The sequence below is a fragment of the Chelonoidis abingdonii genome, chromosome 17 (assembly GCF_003597395.2).
Source record: "Chelonoidis abingdonii isolate Lonesome George chromosome 17, CheloAbing_2.0, whole genome shotgun sequence".
NCBI lineage: Eukaryota > Metazoa > Chordata > Testudines > Testudinidae > Chelonoidis > Chelonoidis abingdonii.
Genome location: NC_133785.1, coordinates 33,471,640 through 33,493,619, shown reverse-complemented (window position 1 = coordinate 33,493,619; position 21,980 = coordinate 33,471,640). Strand labels below are relative to the sequence as shown.

At 41.1% G+C, this 21,980-nt stretch overlaps 1 protein-coding gene across 4 annotated transcripts in view; it reads right to left on the bottom strand.

Annotated features, from left to right (window-relative positions):
- SUCLG2 (succinate-CoA ligase GDP-forming subunit beta) overlaps nt 1-21,980 on the bottom strand; it is a 241,769-nt gene that overhangs the window by 187,145 nt on the left and 32,644 nt on the right. For 3 of the 4 annotated variants that reach the window (XM_075073392.1, XM_075073391.1, XM_075073393.1), the window contains exon 2: nt 8,910-9,051. In XM_075073392.1, coding sequence (XP_074929493.1) covers nt 8,910-9,051 — 142 coding nt within the window. Of the gene's footprint in view, nt 1-8,909; nt 9,052-14,270; nt 14,294-21,980 lie in introns of those variants that run through there. The other variant, XM_075073394.1, reaches the window with a different exon arrangement.

The window sequence follows — 21,980 nt, the reverse complement described above, 5'->3', positions numbered from 1 at the left end:
TTTTGTCAATACTAGGTGAAGGACCGATATGTAACAGGAAGATCTGGATGACACTTTGTAAACTGGAGTAATAGTATAAGATGAATTATAGTGGAAAAGTGCAAGGTCATGCATTTACGGATTAATAGAAATTTTGTTAATAAAGCTGAACGTCAGTTGAAGTAACAGAGGAGGTGGTTGATAGAAGATGACTACTGAGTGGCCATGTGGATAGGCCATTGAGAAAAATAATCGCGTCTTGGATGCTTAGGCGAAGTATTCAGTAGAGATAAGATGGTGTTTACGTTATACAAGGCCTGGTGCGACCTTATCTGAAATCTGTGTGCAGTCTCGGTTTCCCATGTTTAGAAGGTGAATTCAAACTGGACAGTACGAGAAGGGCTGTGATGGATGATCTGAGGATGAAAACTGTCTTAGGAGAGACTCAAATGGGTGTTTAGCCTATCGAGAGCTGAGGGAATATTAGGCTCTTAAATTATGGGAGAATAATATTAGGGAGGAGAGGAATTATTTATGCTCAGTACCAATGTGGACACAAGAAAAAATGGATATAATGGCCATAGAAATTTAGCTTGATTACAAGTTTCTATTATTCAGGAGTGAAGTTCTGGAAGCTTCCAAGGGAGTGTGGGCAAAAGAATATATGGCTTCAAGACTAAGTATTGGTAGTTATGGAGTATGGTATGATGGTAGCCTAATTTTGGTTATTATCTTGCTATTATGGAAATATGCACCAATGGCCTGTGAAGGGATTTAGATGGGTGGGATCTGAGTTCTACAGGAATTCTTTTCTATCCTTGCAGCGTGGGAGGCGGTCACTGCTGGAATTCTCGCCTTGAAGTCTTTACACGTTTGAGGAATTCAGTGAGTCAAGCTAGGTTAGTGATTTGCTACAGAGTTGGTGGTGCAAAAGAAAAGAAGAGTTGTGGCCTGTTGTTGTACTTCTGACCTTAGTCTGTGATTCATAATCCACAATTATCTTTGAAGGCTGCCGTTTATTTCTGCTATTTTGAGAACAGACTTAAGTTTTTATAAATGGATGTCGAAGCCGAGTAGTGTTTGGTATATCTATGCTCGTTTTCATAAGATACCTAACTCTTAAGGTAGCGTATCGCAAATGCATTCAAACATTCTTCCAGGGTCGGCACTTCAGAAGTGTGTGTCCAGTCTTCTTATTCCTAAATTAAGAGTTATTGAGTGCGTATAGTCATTTTTAATGTTTTTTCGAAGGTCGTGCTGCTCTACAAGTCCTAATAATAAACTAGTGTTGGTATTGTAAAAACAAGGGTTTTCAAAATGTTTAAGAAGCTCATTTAAAATGAATTAAATGTTATTCTCACACCCACTACAGCCTGCTGCTGGTCTGGGGTTTGTTCCTAGACTGCAGTGGGTGATGTGGAGCTGCGGCTGGATCCAGCTGGCAATGGGTCTGGCGCCAGACCCAGCAGACGCAGTGGGCTGTTTGGGGCTGTGGCCGGACCCAGACCAACATTGGCTGAGCGGCTATAGCCACTGCGCTCAGGGGTTCCATCCTTCGGCTCCTGCCCATCCGAATTCCGCTCGGCCAGACCCGCTCAGCCCAGTGCAGTCTAGGACCGGCCCTGCCCACATACAGTGGGTACCCTACCTGTTTCCCGGGTTCGGGCCATTCTCTCCTCTCTCTGGCACTGAGCTGAGGAGTGGAGTGGACCAGAGCACGGGCTGGGGTGAAGGGTCCTGGCCAGGAGTAAATGAAGTAGGGGGCTCAGGGGTTAGGCGGGAGTTTGGGTGTGGGGGCACTTAACCTGGTCAGCTCCATTTGGTGTGAGGGTGCAGGTAGATGTGATGGGGTGCAGGGCTCCCATGTTGGGCTCAGGGGGATGGTGGGATGTGCAGGTGCATGGAATGGTGGGGCGGGGATGTGGGGAGTGCAGAGGTCAGGGGAGGGCTGGGAGCATGTGACGGGGGTGCAGGTGTCAGGGTAGGGGGCTGGTAATGTGTGGGGGGTGCCAGTTCAGGGCTGGGGTCCATTGGGGGGGGTCAAGGGCAGAGGGCTGGGTGGTACAGCTCAGGGCAGGGGCCTGGGATTGTGGGGTTGCAGGGCTCAGGGCAGAGGCTGGGTGACGCACTCCCCAGAACCTCACCCCTCCTGCTCCTTGTTCCCGACTCCCTCGTGGACCACCCTATCTAGCCTCCCTGCGCCTTATTCCGTGCCTCCCAGGACCCTACCCCACCGTCCCTGACTGCCACACCTTTATCCACATCAGACAATAGATTGAGACCCAGGCTCTTCCAGCACCACTACCAGACAGACCCCCTGGACTCCATGCCTATCTAATCGCTCCCGTCTCCTGACAGGATCCCCAGAACTCTGGCGGGGGGGAGGGGGGTGGGGGGGAGGAGGGGGGGAGGTAGGCGGCGTGGAGGGGGGGCGAGGGGGGGGGGGGGCGCGGGCGGGCGGTGGAGGAGGGTGCGGGGGGGGGGGAGAGGGGGCGGGCTGGGGGATGCGAGGGAGGGGGGGTGGGTTCGGGGGTGAGAGGGACGGGGGGAGGGGGGGGGGAGGGAGGTGGTGGGGGTGGGGGAAGAGGAGGGGGGCGTGGGGCGGGGGGGGCGGGAGGGGACGAGAGGGTGGAGAAAGGGACGACGGAGGGGCGGGGGGGGGGGGGGGGGGGGGGGGTGGGGGGTGCAGGAGCCGGGGGCGAGTGGGGGAGGGGGGGAGGAGGGGGGGGGTAGGGGGCGGGGGGGGCGGGCTTGAGGGAGGGGGGGAGTGGGGGGGGGGGGGGAGGGGAGGGTGGGGTAGGTGGGGGGGGCGGAGGGGGAGGGGAGGGCTGGGGGGGGGGGGAGGGTGGGGGGGTGGATGCGGGGGGGGGGTGAGGGGGGGGAAGGGGGTGGGGGGGAGCGGGGCGGGGGGGGGTGGGGGGACCCAACCACACACACCGCCCACCGCTACCCTCTGCCTGCCCAACCCCTCTCCTCACCTCCTCCTCCTGACAGTCCCCCCCCAGAACTCTACTCATCGATGGTGCCCCCCAGCTCCTTGTCCTGACATCCCTCCTGAGACCCCCCCCACCTAACTGCCCCAGGACCCTCTTTGCCCCGGGTCCCCTGACGTGCCTGACCCTTATCCACCCCCAAGACAGACCCCGGATCATATGCCCCAATTCCAACCTGCCTGCGCCCGACTGCCCCTCCAGAGAACCGCCGTACTCCTGTAAACAAGCGACTGACGCAGCGAAGGCCACCATACGGCACGCCCTCATCTGCATCCCTGTCCCGTTGCAGGTATGACTTTGCATACATAGCGGGCTTCACCCCCCCCCTTAAGCCCCGGAGTCGGCCCCTTACCATGGAGGCCTCCTTGCTCCACCGGAGCCCTGCTCCACCAGCCAGCCGCCGCCCATGCGCAGCCCTGCTCCGCCCTGCCCCGCCCCTCAGAGCGCGTGCGTGCGGCAGCAGGCTCCGGGTGAGCGGGAGCGCTTTCTCCCTATAAAGCAGAAGCCAATGCTGCCTCCGCGGGAAGCGCGCACCCCAGCCCTTACAGACTCTGGCGGGCACGGCGGGGCTCTGGGGAAGGCAGGGAAAGGGCTGGGGCTTGCTGTCCGTAGGCCAGCACTCTGGCGCGGGACTGCGGACCCTGCAGCTTGCCGGTTCTGCAGGATTATTAATGACAAGCGGAGTCCTAGCAGGAAGCCGCGTGCCATTAAAAATTGCTCGGGTGCCATATTGCCGAACCCTGTTCTATCCAACTGCTTCTGCCCTTCTTGTTCTAGGAGCTGGATAGAGCTATAATGTTAACCCCCAAAAGAATTTGAGAATTCTTTGTGCGCTGGAGTTCGAAGGAATTTTGTTCTAAATGCAAATCTAGGATACCTGTTTTGTAATCCTAATCATCCATTCTTTTTACCTAGACAGTTGCGTAGTGACAGGTTCCCCAGGTAACACAGGCAAAATCTGTGCCGTGGTAGTTTATCAGATAAGAACAAATCAGCATCCCTGAAGACACTCTGTCTGCCATTTCTTAAACTTTTCTCTCTCAACAGAGTTCACTTTCTATAGTAGTGGTGCAGTAGACCTATTGTGATATAGCCACCTTGGTTCACTGGAGCAGAGGTGCTATGTGGGTGAAAATCAGGAAAGAGAAAATGGGAAAGAAAAGATTTATATAAACAAAATAGCTTGTCTAAGCTTATTTGCTTGTAAATAGATGGGAGTTCATTTGACATAAGTGTTGTTGTGGCAATATCACAATATATTTAATGAGTCATTGATGGTGCATGTAAATCACAGGAAGATTGATCTAGGGAGAAATTTGAAATATTTTATCATGCAAAGAAAAATAAAATATATAAAGCAGAAACAATTCTCTGCTCAATCCACGCAGAAATGTGAACTGTATGCAGTGCTATTACTGAACTTGGCTAGCTTATCGAACACTTTCAGCTACAATAAATGTTTCGCATCAGTCCAGTGAAATTTACTCTTTGTCATTTTATATAATTTGCATCAAGAAAAAGCGAGTTACTGTCGTAAAGGAAATTGTGCTTACAGTATGAAGAACGGTTTGCATGTAAATGATGACATACTCATTGATCCATTTAGTAATTAACAGTAGGCCTCATCTCATTCTCCATGTTGTGCTTTCATTTTTCATTAAGGTGTGGTTTGAAAATCCCAGCAGCAAGAACATAAGTTTGATATGGTAGTATGATCATTACATTACAGTGCAGATCAGTGTCACAATTTTATCTGTTTTTATGTTCAGAATCACTTCAACTAGCTTACGTCACTGAGTCATGCACAAAGGGCACAATAAAAAAGATTTACAATAACGGAATAAGAGTTTGCAAATGCCCACCAGAAAAACTGCCTGCAAATCGAAAGGAAGAACCTACAGGAAGACACCAAAAAGTTTCCACAAAATGAAGTGACCTGAATTACGAAAGTTATCACAAGAAGGCTTGGAGGCCGCTTTGAAAGTCTTGTGATAGAGATATACAGGAGGTATTCTAGGATGGAATTTCTGAAGTGAGTAGCTCCCTGAAACCCAGACCTGGTCCTTGTTCAGACTTCTGGCTAGAGAAAAGGCATTGCACTTTGATAAGCAACTTTTTATGGAACTCACATAGGTAAGAAGGTAATGATAGAGTTATATATGTCATATGGTAACTACCCTCACGTATGTTGCTGAGTTCTTTATTTAAAAATTGATTAAATTTTCAGTTTTCAAACAACTTACCATGCAGTTCAGGTGAAAAAATAAGAAAGCTAGTTTCACAGCAGCAAAAATCCAGTTACAGATCTTTAACTCTTGTTGAAATGGAAGGACGACAGACACCACAGTAGCATGAACCAGGAGAAGCATGTTCTTAGATGCTCTGACAGAATGGAAAGTATGGAGTAACGGAAGGCGTTCGAATCTGATCCTGTATTAATAATTAGTATGAGACTAAGGCACTTATTCACAGAAAAATACATGACTTGACCAGTACAGTGTCAGGAAGACTGCAATTCCTCCATGCGATACTGCTGCAGCTACGGCCAACAAGCAACCACCTGGATTCCCCGTTTATTAAAGGGGGCTGGCAACAGAGGCCAGTTGTGGGAAACAGGCTTTCACCCTTCGTTCAAAAATATCAGGGACTTGTTGACTTCAGGATTGTAGCCAGGCTTCACCTCGTTCTGGCAGCTGAGAGAGCGGATCTGATGAGGGTGATGTTTAAGGGAGAATGAAGGCTTGAATGGTGGTTTCATATGGCCTTATTTTTGACACATGTCACACAACCAACAAACAGTCAAAAGCAATTGAGACCACAGATGTATGTATTATAAAATGCAGGAAATAAATGAAAACTGAAATTGTGTAGTTAATTACGTTCCAATGTCTTAAAAGTCTCCTAAAAGAAGATGGCATAAGAAATACCTTTGTAGTAACAGCTCCAACCTATGTCAAGGTTTTTTGTTTTTTTTTCAGCGTGTTGAAACGGACAGTACAAGACATTTATTTCAGTCGAATATCAGTGTTAGTACTTAGTGACTTGTAAGACTCACAGTAATTACTGGAAGCTGTTTTTCCCTCCTTTCTGCCACGAGGATACTTAGGTTTGTTGTAGAATTAGCAATACCTCCCAGCTTTGTGTCATCCGCAAACTTTATTAGCACATTCCCACTTTTTGTGCCAAGGTCAGTAATAAAAAGATTAGATAAGATTGGTCCCAAAACTGATCCCTGAGGAACTCCACTAGTAACCTCCCTCCAGCCTGACAGTTCACCTTTCAGCATGACCTGCTGTAGTCTCCCCTTTAACCAGCTCCTTATCCACCTTTCAGTTTTCATACTGATCCCCATCTTTTCCAATATAGCTAATAATTCCCCATGTGAAACCGTATCAAATGCCTTACTGAAATTGAGGTAAATGAGATCCACTGAGTTTCCTTGGTCTAAAAAAATCTGTTACCTTCTCAAAGAAGGAGATCAGGTTGGTTTGGGACAATCTACTTTTTGTAAAACCATGTTGTATTTTGTCCCAATTACCATTGACTTCAATGTCCTTGACTACTTTCTCCTTCAAAATTTTTTCCAAGATCTTGCATACTATAGATGTCAAACTAACAGGCCTGTAGTTACCTGGATCACTTTTTTTTTTTTCTTTTCTTAAAAATAGGAACTATGTTAGCAATTCTCCAGTCACACGATACAACCCCTGAGTTTACAGATTGATTAAAAATTCTTGCTAATAGGATTGCAATTTCATGTGCCAGTTCCTTTAATATTCTTGGATGAAGATTATCTGGGCCCCTTGATTTAATCCCATTAAGCTGTTTGAGTTTGGCTTCTACCTCGGATGTGGTAATATCTACCTCCATATCCTCATTCCTATTTGTCATGGAGACAATGATCTGAGAAAACTGTCCAAAAAGGAACACTTCTCACTCAACTGCTGTCAGTCTAATTCTGACTCAGAATAGTCAATAGTCAATAGCAAGAGGCTCCAGAGAAGAATCTAAGATCAGAATTCCACAAATGCAGGGAAGGTAAACTTCACATTTACTCACACTGACTTGCATTACAAACTTGAGACCAAATTCCAATGCACCCAGTGAAGTTGTATACAAATAACTCAAGGCAGAATCTGGTCTCACAACAGTTTTAAGTTTTTCTTTTAATATACAAAGTTATTTTTACTACCCAGAAGTCCATTCAACCTAACAGGATGCATGGTCATTTCAATGAACAAATCGTGAAAAAAGTTATTTCAATTATTTCAGTATTTCACTGGGCAGATTAATATTTTAGATACTGTCAACTGACATTTCTTTCCCCAGCTGAACAGAAACATGTTAATATGAGACTACTGTATTGAAATACACTGAAAAATTCTCAAAATGAATGCATACAGAAGTATTCTGCCTTAACATTTGCATTGTCATGTTCCATCCTTTTCTAATATTAAGGTGCACTTTTTAGATAGAGATTGCTAACAGTAAGAATCTCAAGCACATAATCAGCAAGCTAAAATACTGCACAACAAATCACAATAACATCTGCACTTTGATACAAGCCATGCTTTAAAACCTAGCTTCTTAACTGGTGTCAACAACCAACATGTACAGGTATTACAAAAGGGCTTCTTATTCAGACAATTTTTTAAAAATCATATATATCAGACACTTAATACGTCACATCGTTGTCAGTTTAAATTGCATAATGACCAAAATGGAAACATTTAATGTTCGTTTGAAATGAATTTTAAAAATAGGGTTTAATACTTCTGTCAACATCAAAAGGTTTAAATTAGTTTCAATTACTGAAAAGTCCTCAATTCTAATGATGTTAAGCAATTCACCACACCATTGTATTAATACCATCTAGCTCCTGGAGGTCAGTTCAGGTCTCTGATATAGCCACGTTAATTCACTTTCTTCTGTGCAAGATTTGAGAATATTTACCTAAACGGTACATTTATTGTACAATAGCTTATGAATATCAGAAACAGACAAAAAACAGCTTTTTATTGCTAAACAGACTATTTCTGGAAAATAGACTATCCAAGAGCAATATGATGGCTATGGTGCCAATCTGTTCTGATTAAGAACTGTGAGTAGAAAAAAAAGGAAAAGCTACTATCAAATAGAAATATCTACTAATCAGATTTTTAAAAAAATGTTTAAAAGTGGGGTGATTCACCAAACCACATGCTCTTTGAATAGCACTGCTACTCTGTCATGTTTGAGTTGAAGTCCCTGTGACACAGGAACACTGTGTACTTCAATACTCTGTGCCAAATTCTTCCCGCAGGTACGCCACAATGTTGATAGAGATCATGAACAAAGCATAGAATTTGGATTTAGCACGTCTGGGTTCCTTTCCTGGCTTTTGTCACATACCTTTTGTCACTCACCTTTATGTGACTCAGATTCCACATATGAACAAACCCACTATACACAACTATAAATCTGTTTAAAAGTAATTTTATTGACACTTGTTTTCTTCCTTTGCTAGAACAGAGTTTTGTTTGAAAACAAAGTGGTTGTTTTTTAAAAGATGTTCATCTGTTTCTGTCCCTTGCTCCCGAAGTCATGACCCTGCTCATGACATCACAATGATTTCTGTAGCAGCCACTCATAATGTTGCAATCTTGATTCTGAATGTATTAAAACTGACATAAGCAATGTTAAAGACTCCATGTTATATGCTGTTTACAAAATAACTTTATAGTGGAAATAAAACCACGCTCTGAAAAATATTGCTGTTATAAAGCTCGTTTCACATGTGCAATGAAACAATCACTTATTGACTGGATGCTATTTCAAACCTCTACAATAAACATCAAATTTAAGATTGTGTGCAATTAATATAACTTATTACAAGGCCATTTATTTTCCAGGCTGGTATCTAGCGAAGCAGATATCGCCCATTACTAGTCAACTTACTTAGTCTCTTAGCAGCCTCGAGGGCATCATTCGCAGAGTCAGCCACGAAGAATCTCTGAACTGTAACCCCATGGTCTGCCATCAGTTTTTTACTCTGGTATTCCTGCAGGTTCAGCCATCGTTTCGGGGTTAATTGGACAGCCTACAGAAATAAAGAGAAATAACAAAATGCTCATTATGAACAGTTCATGCAACAGTCAACTGAACTATTAAGTCTCATGGTCACCTCAAATTAACAACAAACAAAATTATTTAGGAGAAATGGAAGAATGGAATTTTATGGAAATGCCATTTCAAATGTGTGGCTAAAACATTCTGAAACCTATCAAAGATACTAAAATGCTGCACAAGGCTCACGGTGATCTTGGCTGGATGTGTCTCTCTTATTTAAATCAACACAGGTTTTCAAATGTACTAGGTTTGATTTCTACAGTATATTTATGGTTTTATGCATTTCTGTGCTACCTAAGAATACTATTATAAAATTGCTACATTAAAAAAATATTCTTTGCTTTAGTTTAAAGTCCACAACATACTAAATATTAAACAGTTGTCTTACATACAAGTTTCTCAGACACTATATACACACTGTACATCTAAGTAGGAAAAAAAAAATCAATTAAGGGTTAAATTTTCAAAGTAATAATAAATCCCAACACAGTTTAAAAGGTTTGGTAGCTATTCCTGATTGGCTCTGTTTTAGTGACCTTTTGTTAAAGGAACTAGCAAATTACCAGGGTGGCCATATGAGTCCAAGAGTAGCAGCAGAAGGAAACTTCCCAACCTCATCATACAAGGTTTACAAATTATTCATACTTACACATACATAATCATACATATGTGTATGGACTATATATACCATGGGTGGACGGGCCAGGGGAGGCTGAAAGAGAGATAGAGACTTATGCACACAAAACCAAAGGCCAGCAAATCAAAAGATCCCAAGCAAGTGCCATTGGTGCACCACTGAAAAGTGCAGAAATGGGCATTTCAGAGTCGTGAACTCAAAGGAGGGGCCTGAGGTCTACTCTTTTCTATACTGTACTGCTACGTGGCAGCTGTTCCAGCTTCACCCTTTTTAGCTGGGATGCCTCAGCTCTTTCTTTAAAGCTTCAAATACGAATATTAAAGACCTTGCCGGACTATTGCTGAACATTGTGAACAATCCTCTCTAGCTTCCTTGTTGAACATGAACAGCTTTGATGAACAAAGTAAGAAACGCAGTTAAGTATTCTTATGTCAATCACATCAGGTGGCTGCCTGCCTGGCTCCACTTTACACTCTCCAAATACAGCTGGATTTTGTTTTTAGGCTAAACGAATTTAGTGGTGGTGAAAGGTGCCAGAGTGACAGCCCTGGAGACTGAAGTCCTATTTATCCACATAATGGATACTGCACAGACAAAATGTAAGCATGCACCACCCCCTTCCCCACCACACACACTCTTCTCCCCCCTAAGGAGCCTCAACACTGACTTAGGCCTGGTCTACACTGGGGGGGCGGGGGGGGGGAAATCGATCTAACTTACATAACTTCAGCTATGTGAATAACGTAGCTGAAGTTGACATACTTAGATCTACTCACCACGGTGTCTTCACTGTGGTGAGTTGACTGCTGACGCTCTCCCATCAACTCCGCCTGTGCCTCTCACCCTGATGCAGTACCGGAGTTGACTAGAAAGCGCTCAGCAGTCGATTTATCATGTCTAGACTAGACATGATAAATCAACCCCTGCTGGATCAATCGCTGCCCGCCGATCTGGCAGGTAGTATAGACAAGCCCTTAGAGGCACCACTACCAGAAGAGAATAAGTCTCCATGTCCACTGCTAACAATACCAGCCATTTAGTGTCTGAAAGCACCTAGGACCCATTGGGTTCCAGAAGAAACAAATAATTACAACTATTTAGTAATAAAACCTGCTTCGGGAAAACCACATGAATAGATAGTTTTGCCATCAAAGCTGTGCAACCCTCTGGACATTCTTCCTCTATCCCATAAGCCATACCACTTATCTGGATAAGTTACTCTAGATCCAACTTTCCTTGCTTTTGTACATGTTACACTTCCATTATTACTATATTTTTCTTTATATATTCCATGATCTAAAGTAAAAAATAAATTTCATGTCATTTAGGCCCTGATTCTGCCAAACATTTGTACGTGTTTAACTACAAGCACATCAGTAATCCCACTCATATTAAACACATGGATAAATCTTTACAGAATTGAGGTTTTATATGTTCCCAGATCAGAGTGTTACAACTTACAGTGAATATGGAACAACTCTCATTGTCAACATAATTTCTTTAAAAAATTAACTTTGGTTAAAATTTACAAAGGGAATGTGGAGGGAGGGGAGACATCTGAAAGTACTACAGTAACCTGGATTTTAAATGTTCCATGACAAACCAGCTCATGCTCCCTCTCACACACTTAACCAAGCACGGCTATATTTATAGAAATATCTGCAGGCTGGCTAACATTTCTTCTTGGGATCCACGTTAAAATGGGCAAACAGAAAAGGGAAGAGTTAACTGAAAAGGTCCATCAGCCTGAATGATAGCAGTGCTACCTGGCAGTGGTTTAATTACAATCTGTGTCATACAGAAGACACTCTTCTCCTTATGGAGAGATGAACTGCTGCCCTGGTGGCAGATAAACCATCATAGTTTCTCAGCTGCTGATAAAATAAAAAGCACTGAAGGCATGCTGGCACCTTCCAGCTGGATAGAACAGAAAGCAATATTTATTATATTAATACTTGGATCTCTAAAATCAGGACATAAAACATTGATTATTTTTATATAGTTCTATACTAAAAACAAAAAATGTTAATAAGTCCACCTTTCAACAATATATGGCTTTTATGCAGTACTAGAGTTTTAGATATTACATTATATCAAAAACAAACATCCATCTGTTTGAACATACGACACAAAAGACTGATATTAAAGACATGTAAAAGCCATGTACTTTTATACAGGAAATGTGAGGTTTTGTGTATTACAAAGTGATTCCTGCAGAACTTAAACAATTACAAATGGCTCAGAACTCACATTTTAAATAATGTGACAAGTATTTTAGAAGAATAAAATGCTTATAGTGAATACCTACACTAACCTGGTTTTAGGTAATAATTCCACCATACAAGTGTCTCAACATGTTTTCTATTTCTCTATGATCTTCAGAGTCAATACATTTACTTCTCGATTTATACACCATACCCAATAATTCCTGCATCAAGACCTTAATTTCTATTTGAAATGTAGCATATCTTTTAGAAAGAGTGGAAGAGGTTTCTTAGGCCTGGTCTACACTGGGGGGCAGGGAAGGGGGCAATCGATCTAAGTTATGCAACTTCAGCTATGTGAAAAATGTAGCTGAAGTCGACATACTTAGATCTACTCACTGCGGTGTCTTCACTTCAGTGAGTCAACTGCTGATGCTCCCTCACCGACTCCACCCGTGCCTCTTGCCCTGGTGGAGTACCGGAGTCAACGGGAGAGCGCTTGGGGGGGTCAATTTATCGAGTCTAAACTAGACGCGATAAATCGACCCCCGCTGGATCAATCACTGCCCGCCAACCCGGTGGATAGTATAGATATACCCTTAGATATATCCAGCACATTAAAAAGCCTCCCTCACCTCTTTTCCTATGTGTGTCTGTTCAAGCACAGTTATAACATTAAAATCCTGGGGGCTTAATTTTAAACTCTTCATTTGGATTCTTTTTTCTTCAAAATATTTCTATGCTGAATTCATTCAACAAAATGTTAATGTAATCTGCTACAAAATAATTGCCACCAGTATACAGTTAATTTTTTTATAATGTGTAAATATACATATCAGATACATACACATATGCAGATTGGAGTGAAGGATTACAGAATGAAATGCATGTCCTCAGGAATTTAAAAGTGATGAAACAGGGATATACAATACTATATATCACAAGCTAAGGGAACTACTGTCCACTATATGTCAGTTTTCCAATTTAAGGAGAAACAGCTACTTAGAAGATTAAAAGAAGGTGGTTGATCTAAAGGTTGGCAAATATAGACACACAAGTGTCGTAGCGCAGTATTGTAGAGGCCAATCATCGTCGGAGGAGTGCTCAGGAAGGGTTTGTGCCTTACTGCATAGTTATATTGAGGACCAAATATGAACTGTGTAATTTCTTCCCTTTTTTTCACTCCCTTTCCCCAACACCAGTGTAAACCTTCCCAAGCATTACTTGATTTCTGCTTCCAACTAAGGAACTTATCTCATGAGCTCTCATTTGCACTGTCAGCTGCCAGGCATCCCCTCACAAACCCTACTAGAGCAGAAGCCAAAACAACTGCAATGAAAATGGAGCCCAGAGATGATTAGACCCATTAGAGGTGACCTTGCAGCATGTAGCTACTGATCCTCTGCCTTGCCAGATGCAGTCTGAGATAGCAATTGGGGGGGAAACGAGAAAAGGCTTTGCAACCAGGATGCAGCATCAGCCAGGACCTTCAACAGCAAGTGACTGAGCCCTACTTTGTGTGAGGCAAAGGAGAATCCAGATGCACTACTTAGGCCCTAATCCAACAGAAGAGCAATCCCAGTTCCCTGTAGAACTAAGTATCGGGGAAGTTAATATCTAGTTTAAAAAATCCCTCTTAGTCAAGGGGCCAGAAGCTCATACCCATAACTCCAGTGAATACAGTAGGTTTCATATGCTTTTAAGTCACTTCTTAAAATTCCTCACGTGCCTGATTAAGCTCCTGCCTGCCTGTTCAGGTGCATCTCATGCATTGAAAACTCTGGCCATTATGTTACCTGATAAGCCCAAAAAGTTTTTTTTGGTTTCTTTTTCTTTTTTTACAAGTCTTCAATGGGCATAACATTATATAAATGCTAAACATTATTTCAGCTGTAAGAGAAGGTAGAAGACAACTATCTTGGAATAAAAAGCTTGATCATACCAGCTGGCTTTGAGACATTCTGCTGTGGTTACTAGTTGTATTTGAGAAGTACCCCTCTTTGTCAAGGCCTGGAGCTACATCGGTGAAGGCAGTCCTCATGCTCTCTCTCTCTTGCTCAAGAGGGAATTTACAAGTCTGACTTACCAGGCATAAAAAAAATAAGCTCATGTCTTTTAGTTAATTTATTTGTCATGCCTTGCAAATATCATTCAAGTAGAAAGAACAAAATTTTTACCTTAACCTTCTTGAAGGGTTTTCAAGATATTATTCAAGGTAACAATTCTATTCTCATTCAAACTAGGCTTTAAAAATTTCTCTCCTAAATATGCTACAATTACCAATGAACGGAACAAGTTACAGTTTTCATATTTCAATAGTGCTTTATCACTGTTGGTTTTTTTTTTCACCCCCAAACAAAAATGTTTCCAAAGAAGAGTTGTTGCCGTTTCACATTCCTGTTTAAAAAAAACAGATAAGTTATCAGCCTCACTTTGACAAAACATTTTAAAATTTCAAACTAGTGCACAGATCATCATTGTAAGCAAAACTACCTCAAAGATATTCTTGTTTTCTACGCTCCTTAATATCCGCTGTCATAATAGAAGATTATGTTTGAATTTACTCTCAACACTAAAATGATAGCTTTTTATGTCACTGACAGAGGAAAGTTTCTAGGCAAACCAAAAGAAAATATTAATGCTCCACAAGTTTTTCAGAATTTGATAGCAATTACAATCTCCGCAGAAAAAAGAAAATTACATCTATTACAATTAGTAAATTAAATGTATTAATCACTACGGCTATTCAATTAGCTCTCTCTGGTTGGATGCAGCAAGCATGTACTTTCAAAACAGATGTCATCGGGAAGGCTTTACATTGCTCAAGTATAAAGCAACAGTAGGTATGAAAAATTATCTTCCTGAAATATCCCACTTTCACAAACAAAAAGCAAAGTGAGGTTAGTGGTTAAAGCAGGAGGCTGGGAGTCAATTCTATTCCCAAATGCGCTACTAGCATGTTGAATAACCTAGGCAAGTTCCATACCCCCTTGTACCTTCACCTTCAAAGTTTTCAAGTTGCAAAATGGGTATTAAAAAAATCTTACTACCTCACATGAGTGTTGTGAAGCATAACTAATGTTTGATAAGCCCTCCGGAGAGCAACAGATAAAAAAAGGTGTTGCACACGGTACACAGTGAGATTTGTTCTTGTATCACCATCGGAAAATAACATGAAAAAAGAGAAGAATGATCCATGCCAATATTATGAAGTCAGAGCTGAGGTATGGAGATGGAAACAGCAAGAAGAGCGTGGTTCAGAATCAGAAGAACTGGCAACATGGACAGCACAGCACCAGAACAAACCCCCAGAGAAATAATGAAAGACTATACTTCTACAGAAGAGACACACCTTCGTTTGCAAACCATAAAGTACTGTGCAACCATCTTACTCTAACTCTGAATTTCAACGAAGATGGTCTTTCAATCAGGATTTTTCACAACAGACAAAATTCCATGTGATGAATGAACTAGTGAAAAGGATGAATGAAAACAGCCTACTATTATATACATTTGTTGCTTATCTATACACTTTAGAAATCAGTGAAAATTGACTCCATATTAAAAGCTCTGCAGAGCAAAGGGACATGAAAAAGTTACATTAAAGTTCTTGAGAAACAGACCTTTTGCCTTGATAAGGGCAGGCAAAAGACAGTAATTACAAGAGATTGGGTGAAGGAAAAAAGACATGCCCCTCTCTAAAAGATCTTGTCTCTCTCAAGAAGATCTTAAAAGTGAAGACCTGGAATCATTTGTTATGGATTAAAGGCTATTTAAAGAAAAAAACACTGTGATAACCAACAGCAGAAAAGACACTAATCTTAGAATTAACACCCAGCTCTAAGTAGTTCTCAGTTATACTAAATACATGCCTGAAGATAAAACAGAAAAATTTATCCTAATCAGAATGGAAACAAAGACCTTTGGATAGGTGGGACTACAGTGAATAGAAACAATGAAAGCCTCCAAGTCTTTACTCCTCACTTTTTCCCAGGGCTCAGAAGACACTATATACAAGTCCCCTCAAATGCACTTATTTCAAGTATTCTCAAAACCTCATCAACATATTGTAGTCAGGAAAAACATCCCAGGGATCACACACTCCATACCATGATGCATCTTATAGACAAAAATAAGATACAGCACTGACTAAAGTTACCTGTGCTATTGCACAACTGTACAGCCTTAAGACAAACAACACAAAGGGCTTTATGGGAACAGGTTTTTAAAAGAAACCTTACATTTTCCAGGCCGATTCTTTCCCTTGGGACTTATTAGCAGGATGCTTTAATGTGGCATGGAATGCGACTCTAATATCTCCTACCTGCCAGTTCTATTATTTATTCTCCCGCTCTCCTTTATGCCAGAGCTCTATTGCTGTGGACAATCTAGTTGCCCTCAGCAGTATTAAGATGCACTCCCAGAGGCACCAATGCACACTTGTCCATCCATAAAAAACAAACCATAGGGGAACCAGGCTGTAAGCAAGGATCTGTGAAAGTCATCTGAAAGTCTCTTTAAAGAAAATCTGAAAGGCTGAAGAGGGGAAGAGTAAGACAAGGTAAAGCACAGACTATTTTCTTATTTCTGTTCTCCCGCTTCCCGCTTTCCACCCATAGCCCTTCCTCTCTTTCCACCTCCCCCCCTCCACATTTCTGTCAGAAAAATCAAAGGAAAATCCCTGGGAGTATGCCATATATCTTTCACACAGGGCTGCATTTGGGTGGAAAGCAACACTTTTTAATAGCTGAAGATACATTTGGGTTTTATGCCATTTACTTCTTAGCAATCTATTTCTTCACTGTGGAGTTGTATCGCAACATGAGACGTGTAATCCATTTCATAGGTATTTCTGTCACTCCAACCTATCAAGGAAGCACTGGAAAAAGTCAATAAGTGGACCTTGCTGTAAAAGCCCCTGAGATTGTGTGTGACATCTTGAATTTTGCATTTTAGTCTGACAGTAAAGAACTGGGAGATCTTGAGCCTCAGTATTTGTTGGTGTGAAGCATTTTCTGCTGGCTGATATTGCTTCAGAAGATTGCCATTTTCCAAACGAAAACAATTTCTTAAAGCACACTTTAAAAAAAAAAAACAACAAAAAACCTCAAATTCAAAATCTTCATCACCGTAAAAGCATCTTAATCTTAAATCTTAACATTTTCTGTTGTTTTCCCCAACAGTCCAAAGAAGGCTTCATGGTTAAAGAAAGCAAAAAATAATTATTTCTAATTTTCTCTCTTTTTTCTGCACCCAACCCCTTTTTGTATATTTAAATTCAAGTTCATTTATCCAAAAGGGGAAAAAGCACAAAGTTTCCCTTTACAGAATCATATAAGTGTAGGTCATCTAGCCCAGAATCCTTCACTCAAGGCAGGACTATGCAATAACTCCACCATTCCTGGCAGGTGTTTGTCTAACCTGTTCTTAAAAACCTCCAATGACGGAGATTCTACAACCTCCTCAGGCAATTTGTTCTGGGGCTTATCTGTGTTTCTAACCCACAAAAACTAAAAACCCAGAGAGTTGGATAAAGTGAAACTCAAGTTACAAGAATTAATCCCAGCGAAGGACATTTTTACTAGCATGTAAGATAACTGCCATTCACATCTTTACTACAGGCTTCTAATGGAATCAGTGTTACTACTAACACATTTTTACAAGAGCCATTATTTAGAACCCAGATACATCAGGTTTGTTAAAAATAGAGCAGTGTTTTTTAGGGTAAGGCAGGGCAGGGGTCATTCAAATCAAACTGCGTAAACAGGATTTTTAAAAAGGGGTTGGTCAAAAAGTGTTATACGTAACCACTACGAGCATTAGTATACTCAGTTTGTGACACATTTGAAAGTTGTGATTGAAAACGTAATGTCTCTCCACAGTAAAAAGTGTTCCAGGGTGATTTTCTTCCCTTCTTTTCTCTCCCTGGTCTTAGAAGCTAATATAAGAAGAGAAAAACTAAAGAGATAGAATCAACGATTCAGAAAGATATGCACCTGCAAAAGCAAGGAAAAAATATGAGAGATAAAGAGAAAACCCTTCCTCTAAAGGCACCGTAAATTCACAATTCTCACTCTAGGGTTAGTATTCCTTACTGTTAATCTATAGGTACTCAAAGAGTTCAGAGATTTTTTTTTCAATTTATGGGGCCAAGCCAGGTTTTCACAGAATCACTATTAGGGGTAAATGAATTTCCCCTTCTTAACAAACCTGCTGTGAGTTATACCTGTACATATATAAGTTCTGTATATTTTGCTTGTGGGCATGTACACTGTACAAAAACGACCATTCAGATGAGAGATCTTCAATTGTTGTTTGCAGGTGGTAACAGCTGTGTTGCTCCCAAGATATTAGACACACAAGGAAGATGAGGTAATATCTTTTATTGGACCAACTTCTGTTAGTGAAAGAGAAACTTTTGAGTGACACAAAGATCTTCTTCTGAAAGCTTGTCTCTCTCACCAACAGAAGTTGGTCCAATAAAATATATTGTTACTTCACCCACATTTATCATTCAGATGAGTTACATAGGCACATTAAAAGGGAAAGTAAGGTATCTTTTCCTGACCCTCCCCCCCACAAAACCTAAATATATCAGGCATTTATTGGCTATTTCTAGAGAGTAAAAACGACTCTTTACACTGACACAATCATCTCTATTTCCTGCTGTTTTGTTTGTATAAAATGCTCAGGGCTAAAGGTTGCCTCCGTCATCTCTCTGTAATAGTAGCATGTTATCTCAGGGATGTCAAATTAAGTTCGTTCCTACCCAGTTTCCTGTTGCTTGAGATGTCACAAGGTGATAGAAATTAAAAGATAATTAGAATATGAATAAGAACAACACGATAATTAAACAGGAGTGGAACAAGCAGCATATTTGACAGAAGGAAACAGTTTTCAAATATAAAAAGACTTTTGGAAATAGCAGTCAAAGATATTTTAGTCCTTATCTGTATGCAGCATTAATTACCATCAGACACTCAGGATCTTTCAACTGACCCACAACGTTTCTTCCAAGTGTCTGCTTAAAAAAGCAAACCAAAAACTAAAACCCCTTATTTTTTGTGCATTTGAACAGGAAAAATTGCCTTAATATATTCAAAACAAAAAAAAGTTTTCAAATTGTAGGGTAATTGGCTGCTTGGGAAAAGATACTATCTTAGTTCTCCACAGAATGAAAACTTCCATTTAGCCACAAAACGGATACAGCACAGGTAGTGCAAGCTCCACCACGCTGCCCCATCACTATTCCTGAGAAGCTTGTTCCATTTTATGTTCATTCAATCTTTGGCCTCTCTGCTGAAACTACTAGCAATGACTCCAAGTATGCTGGCACCACATGCTCACATTTCAGATGCTAACTCACCATGAAACAGACTAAAGAGTACCCCAATTCATCTCACATACTGCAGAGAGACAGCTATTAGATATGCAGCTAGCAGTAACCTGGACAGGATTTGAACGTATGACTTAACAAAGAGGATATATAATTTGTTATCCAATCCATTGTGCCAGTCACTTTGCATTGTTTTTCACTTACTTTCAGTAGGTTAATTTCTACACAGCCTTATCTTACCTCAAAGAAGTGTGGAACTAAAAGCCGACTTCATACAACCTATTCAATGTACTTTGATGTTCAGAAATGCAGCTTTCGACCCACAAATGTTGAACAGTTTTGGACTGGTAAAGCAATTGATTGTCCTGGGCTGATAAACCAGTTTCCAGATCCCTGCCTGTTCATGACAGATAAAGCTCAGCCAAATACATAACTGTATAGCCTTTAGATCAATCAGCTAGTAGCTGCTGGCAGGCGATATCTTGTTGAAACATGTTATCATTTGTGAAAATCGTAGCAAGAACTGGACAGGATCAAGTAAGATTTTCAGCCAGTTACCATCCTGCTTTAAAAGCCATAGATCTGTAATCTTTAAACACCACATATTCTCTCTAAATATTAAATCGGTTGGTGTGTTTTTTCTTGGACAAATATTAAAGTATTGTATAAACAGCAATGGGGAAATCTTAATAGGATGGATTCAGATAAACATTCAAAGATTCAGATCTTCAACTCTACTTTGGAATTTTGTTTAAGAATAAGAATTTGAAAAATTATTATGTAATTTCCTGTGTAACTGTACATACAGTTACATCAACTGAGTAAACACACTAAATATTGGAGGATATAAATGACAATTTATACATCCCAGTATTCATTTGCATGTATATACTGCCAGTTTGCATATGTACTTCTGGAAATCAGGCACTTTTTTGGATAATCTATTAAAGAGGCTCTGCTTCTGGACTTCAACCTGCTATTTACTAGTGTTCGGTTTAAAACAACATGCACTTACCAAAATATGAATGGCTATTCTACGTGTACAAGGGTACTAAACCAATTTTATCAAATAATCAGACAAACTCTTTAAGGCAGGGACTGTCTCTCACTATGTACTTCCTACAGCATAGAGCCGAAAGGGGCTGAAATAATTGTTTCATCTGTGTAATAATTATAATAATAATAAATAATGTGACGTTTGAAAACAAACACCAATTAAGGAAGATACATCAAGTACTATGAAATCCATAAATGTTCAAATTTTACAAATAGCATATAACCAGTTTAACTTTTGAACGCTTTGCTATACAACCTGGAAAAAAATTTTGGAGAAATGCATACACAGACAGACAAAAGGAATCTATCAATAAAACTGCATTTGCCAAGACGCAGAAGTAATTAAATTCATCCATTAGTATTACTAATTTCAAACAATGACTGCTTACAATGGGGGTTCTCAAACTGGGGGTCAGGATCCCCCAGGCGGTCGTGAGGTTATTACATGGGAGGCTGCGAACTGTCAACCTCCACCCTAAACCCCATTTTGCTCCAGCATTTATAATGGTGTTAAATATATTTAAAAATGTTTTTAATTCATGTGGGGGGTCGCACTCAGAGGTTTGCTATGTGAAAGGGGTCATCAGTAAAAAAGTTTGAGAGCCACTGGCTTACAACATGGAATTCTTAATGAAAAGAGATTTACTTTAAGCTCTTTCACGACATGCATTTCCTCACTTTCAGAGTATTTTACTGACAATTTACAGGCATTTCAAAATAAAGATCTAACAATAAATTGCCAAAACTTGTCTATTCTGGTTTTTTATGCTTCTACATAGCTAGGGTCCTACCAAATTAAAAGTCCATTTTGGTCAATTTCACAGTCATAGAACTTTTAAAAATCATCAGTTTCATTATTTCAGATATTTAAACTTGAAATTTCACAGTGGTGTAACTGTAGGGGTCCTAACCCAATTCTGAAGGCAGCAGCGCAGAAGTAAGGGTGGCATGGTATGGTATTGCCACCCTTATTTCTGCGCTGCTGCTGATGGGCCATGGCTTTCAGAGCTGGGCACCTGGTCAACAGCCACCACTCTCTGAGCTGCCTTCAGAGCTGGGTGGCCAAAGTAAGGGTGGCAATACTGCAACCCCCCTACAGTAACCTTGCAACTCCCCTCACAATCCTCTTTAGAGTTGGGTCCCCCAGTTTGAGAAACGCTAGTCTCCCCTGTGAAATCTGTATAGTATAGGGTAAAAATACACAAACGACCAGATTTCATGGGGAGAGATCAGATTTCACAGTCCGTGACTTGTTTTTCACGGCCATGAATTTGGTAGGGCCCTACACATAGCTAACACTGGGAAGACAGGAAGGGGAAATAAAATTTCATGAAACTCCAAAATCTTTTAAAGCTTTCACTCATTTAAAAATTCTCTTACTGTGGTAGCTTACTCTCCCATTAGTCTGCCAGTTTCAGGAGACCGAAGAGTTTCCAGTTCAGCTTTACACTACAAAGTGGTTTGAAAGTGACTGGAGGGGCACAATCTGCTAATGAAAAGGCAGCTTTGAGGGGAAGGAACAATTTAAAATAGCAAAGAATCCTGTGGCACCTTATAGACTAACAGACGTTTTGGAGCATGAGCTCTCATGGGTGAATACCCACTTCGTCAGATACATGTAGTGGAAATTTCCAGTGGCAGGTGTGTGTGTGTGTGTGTGTATATAT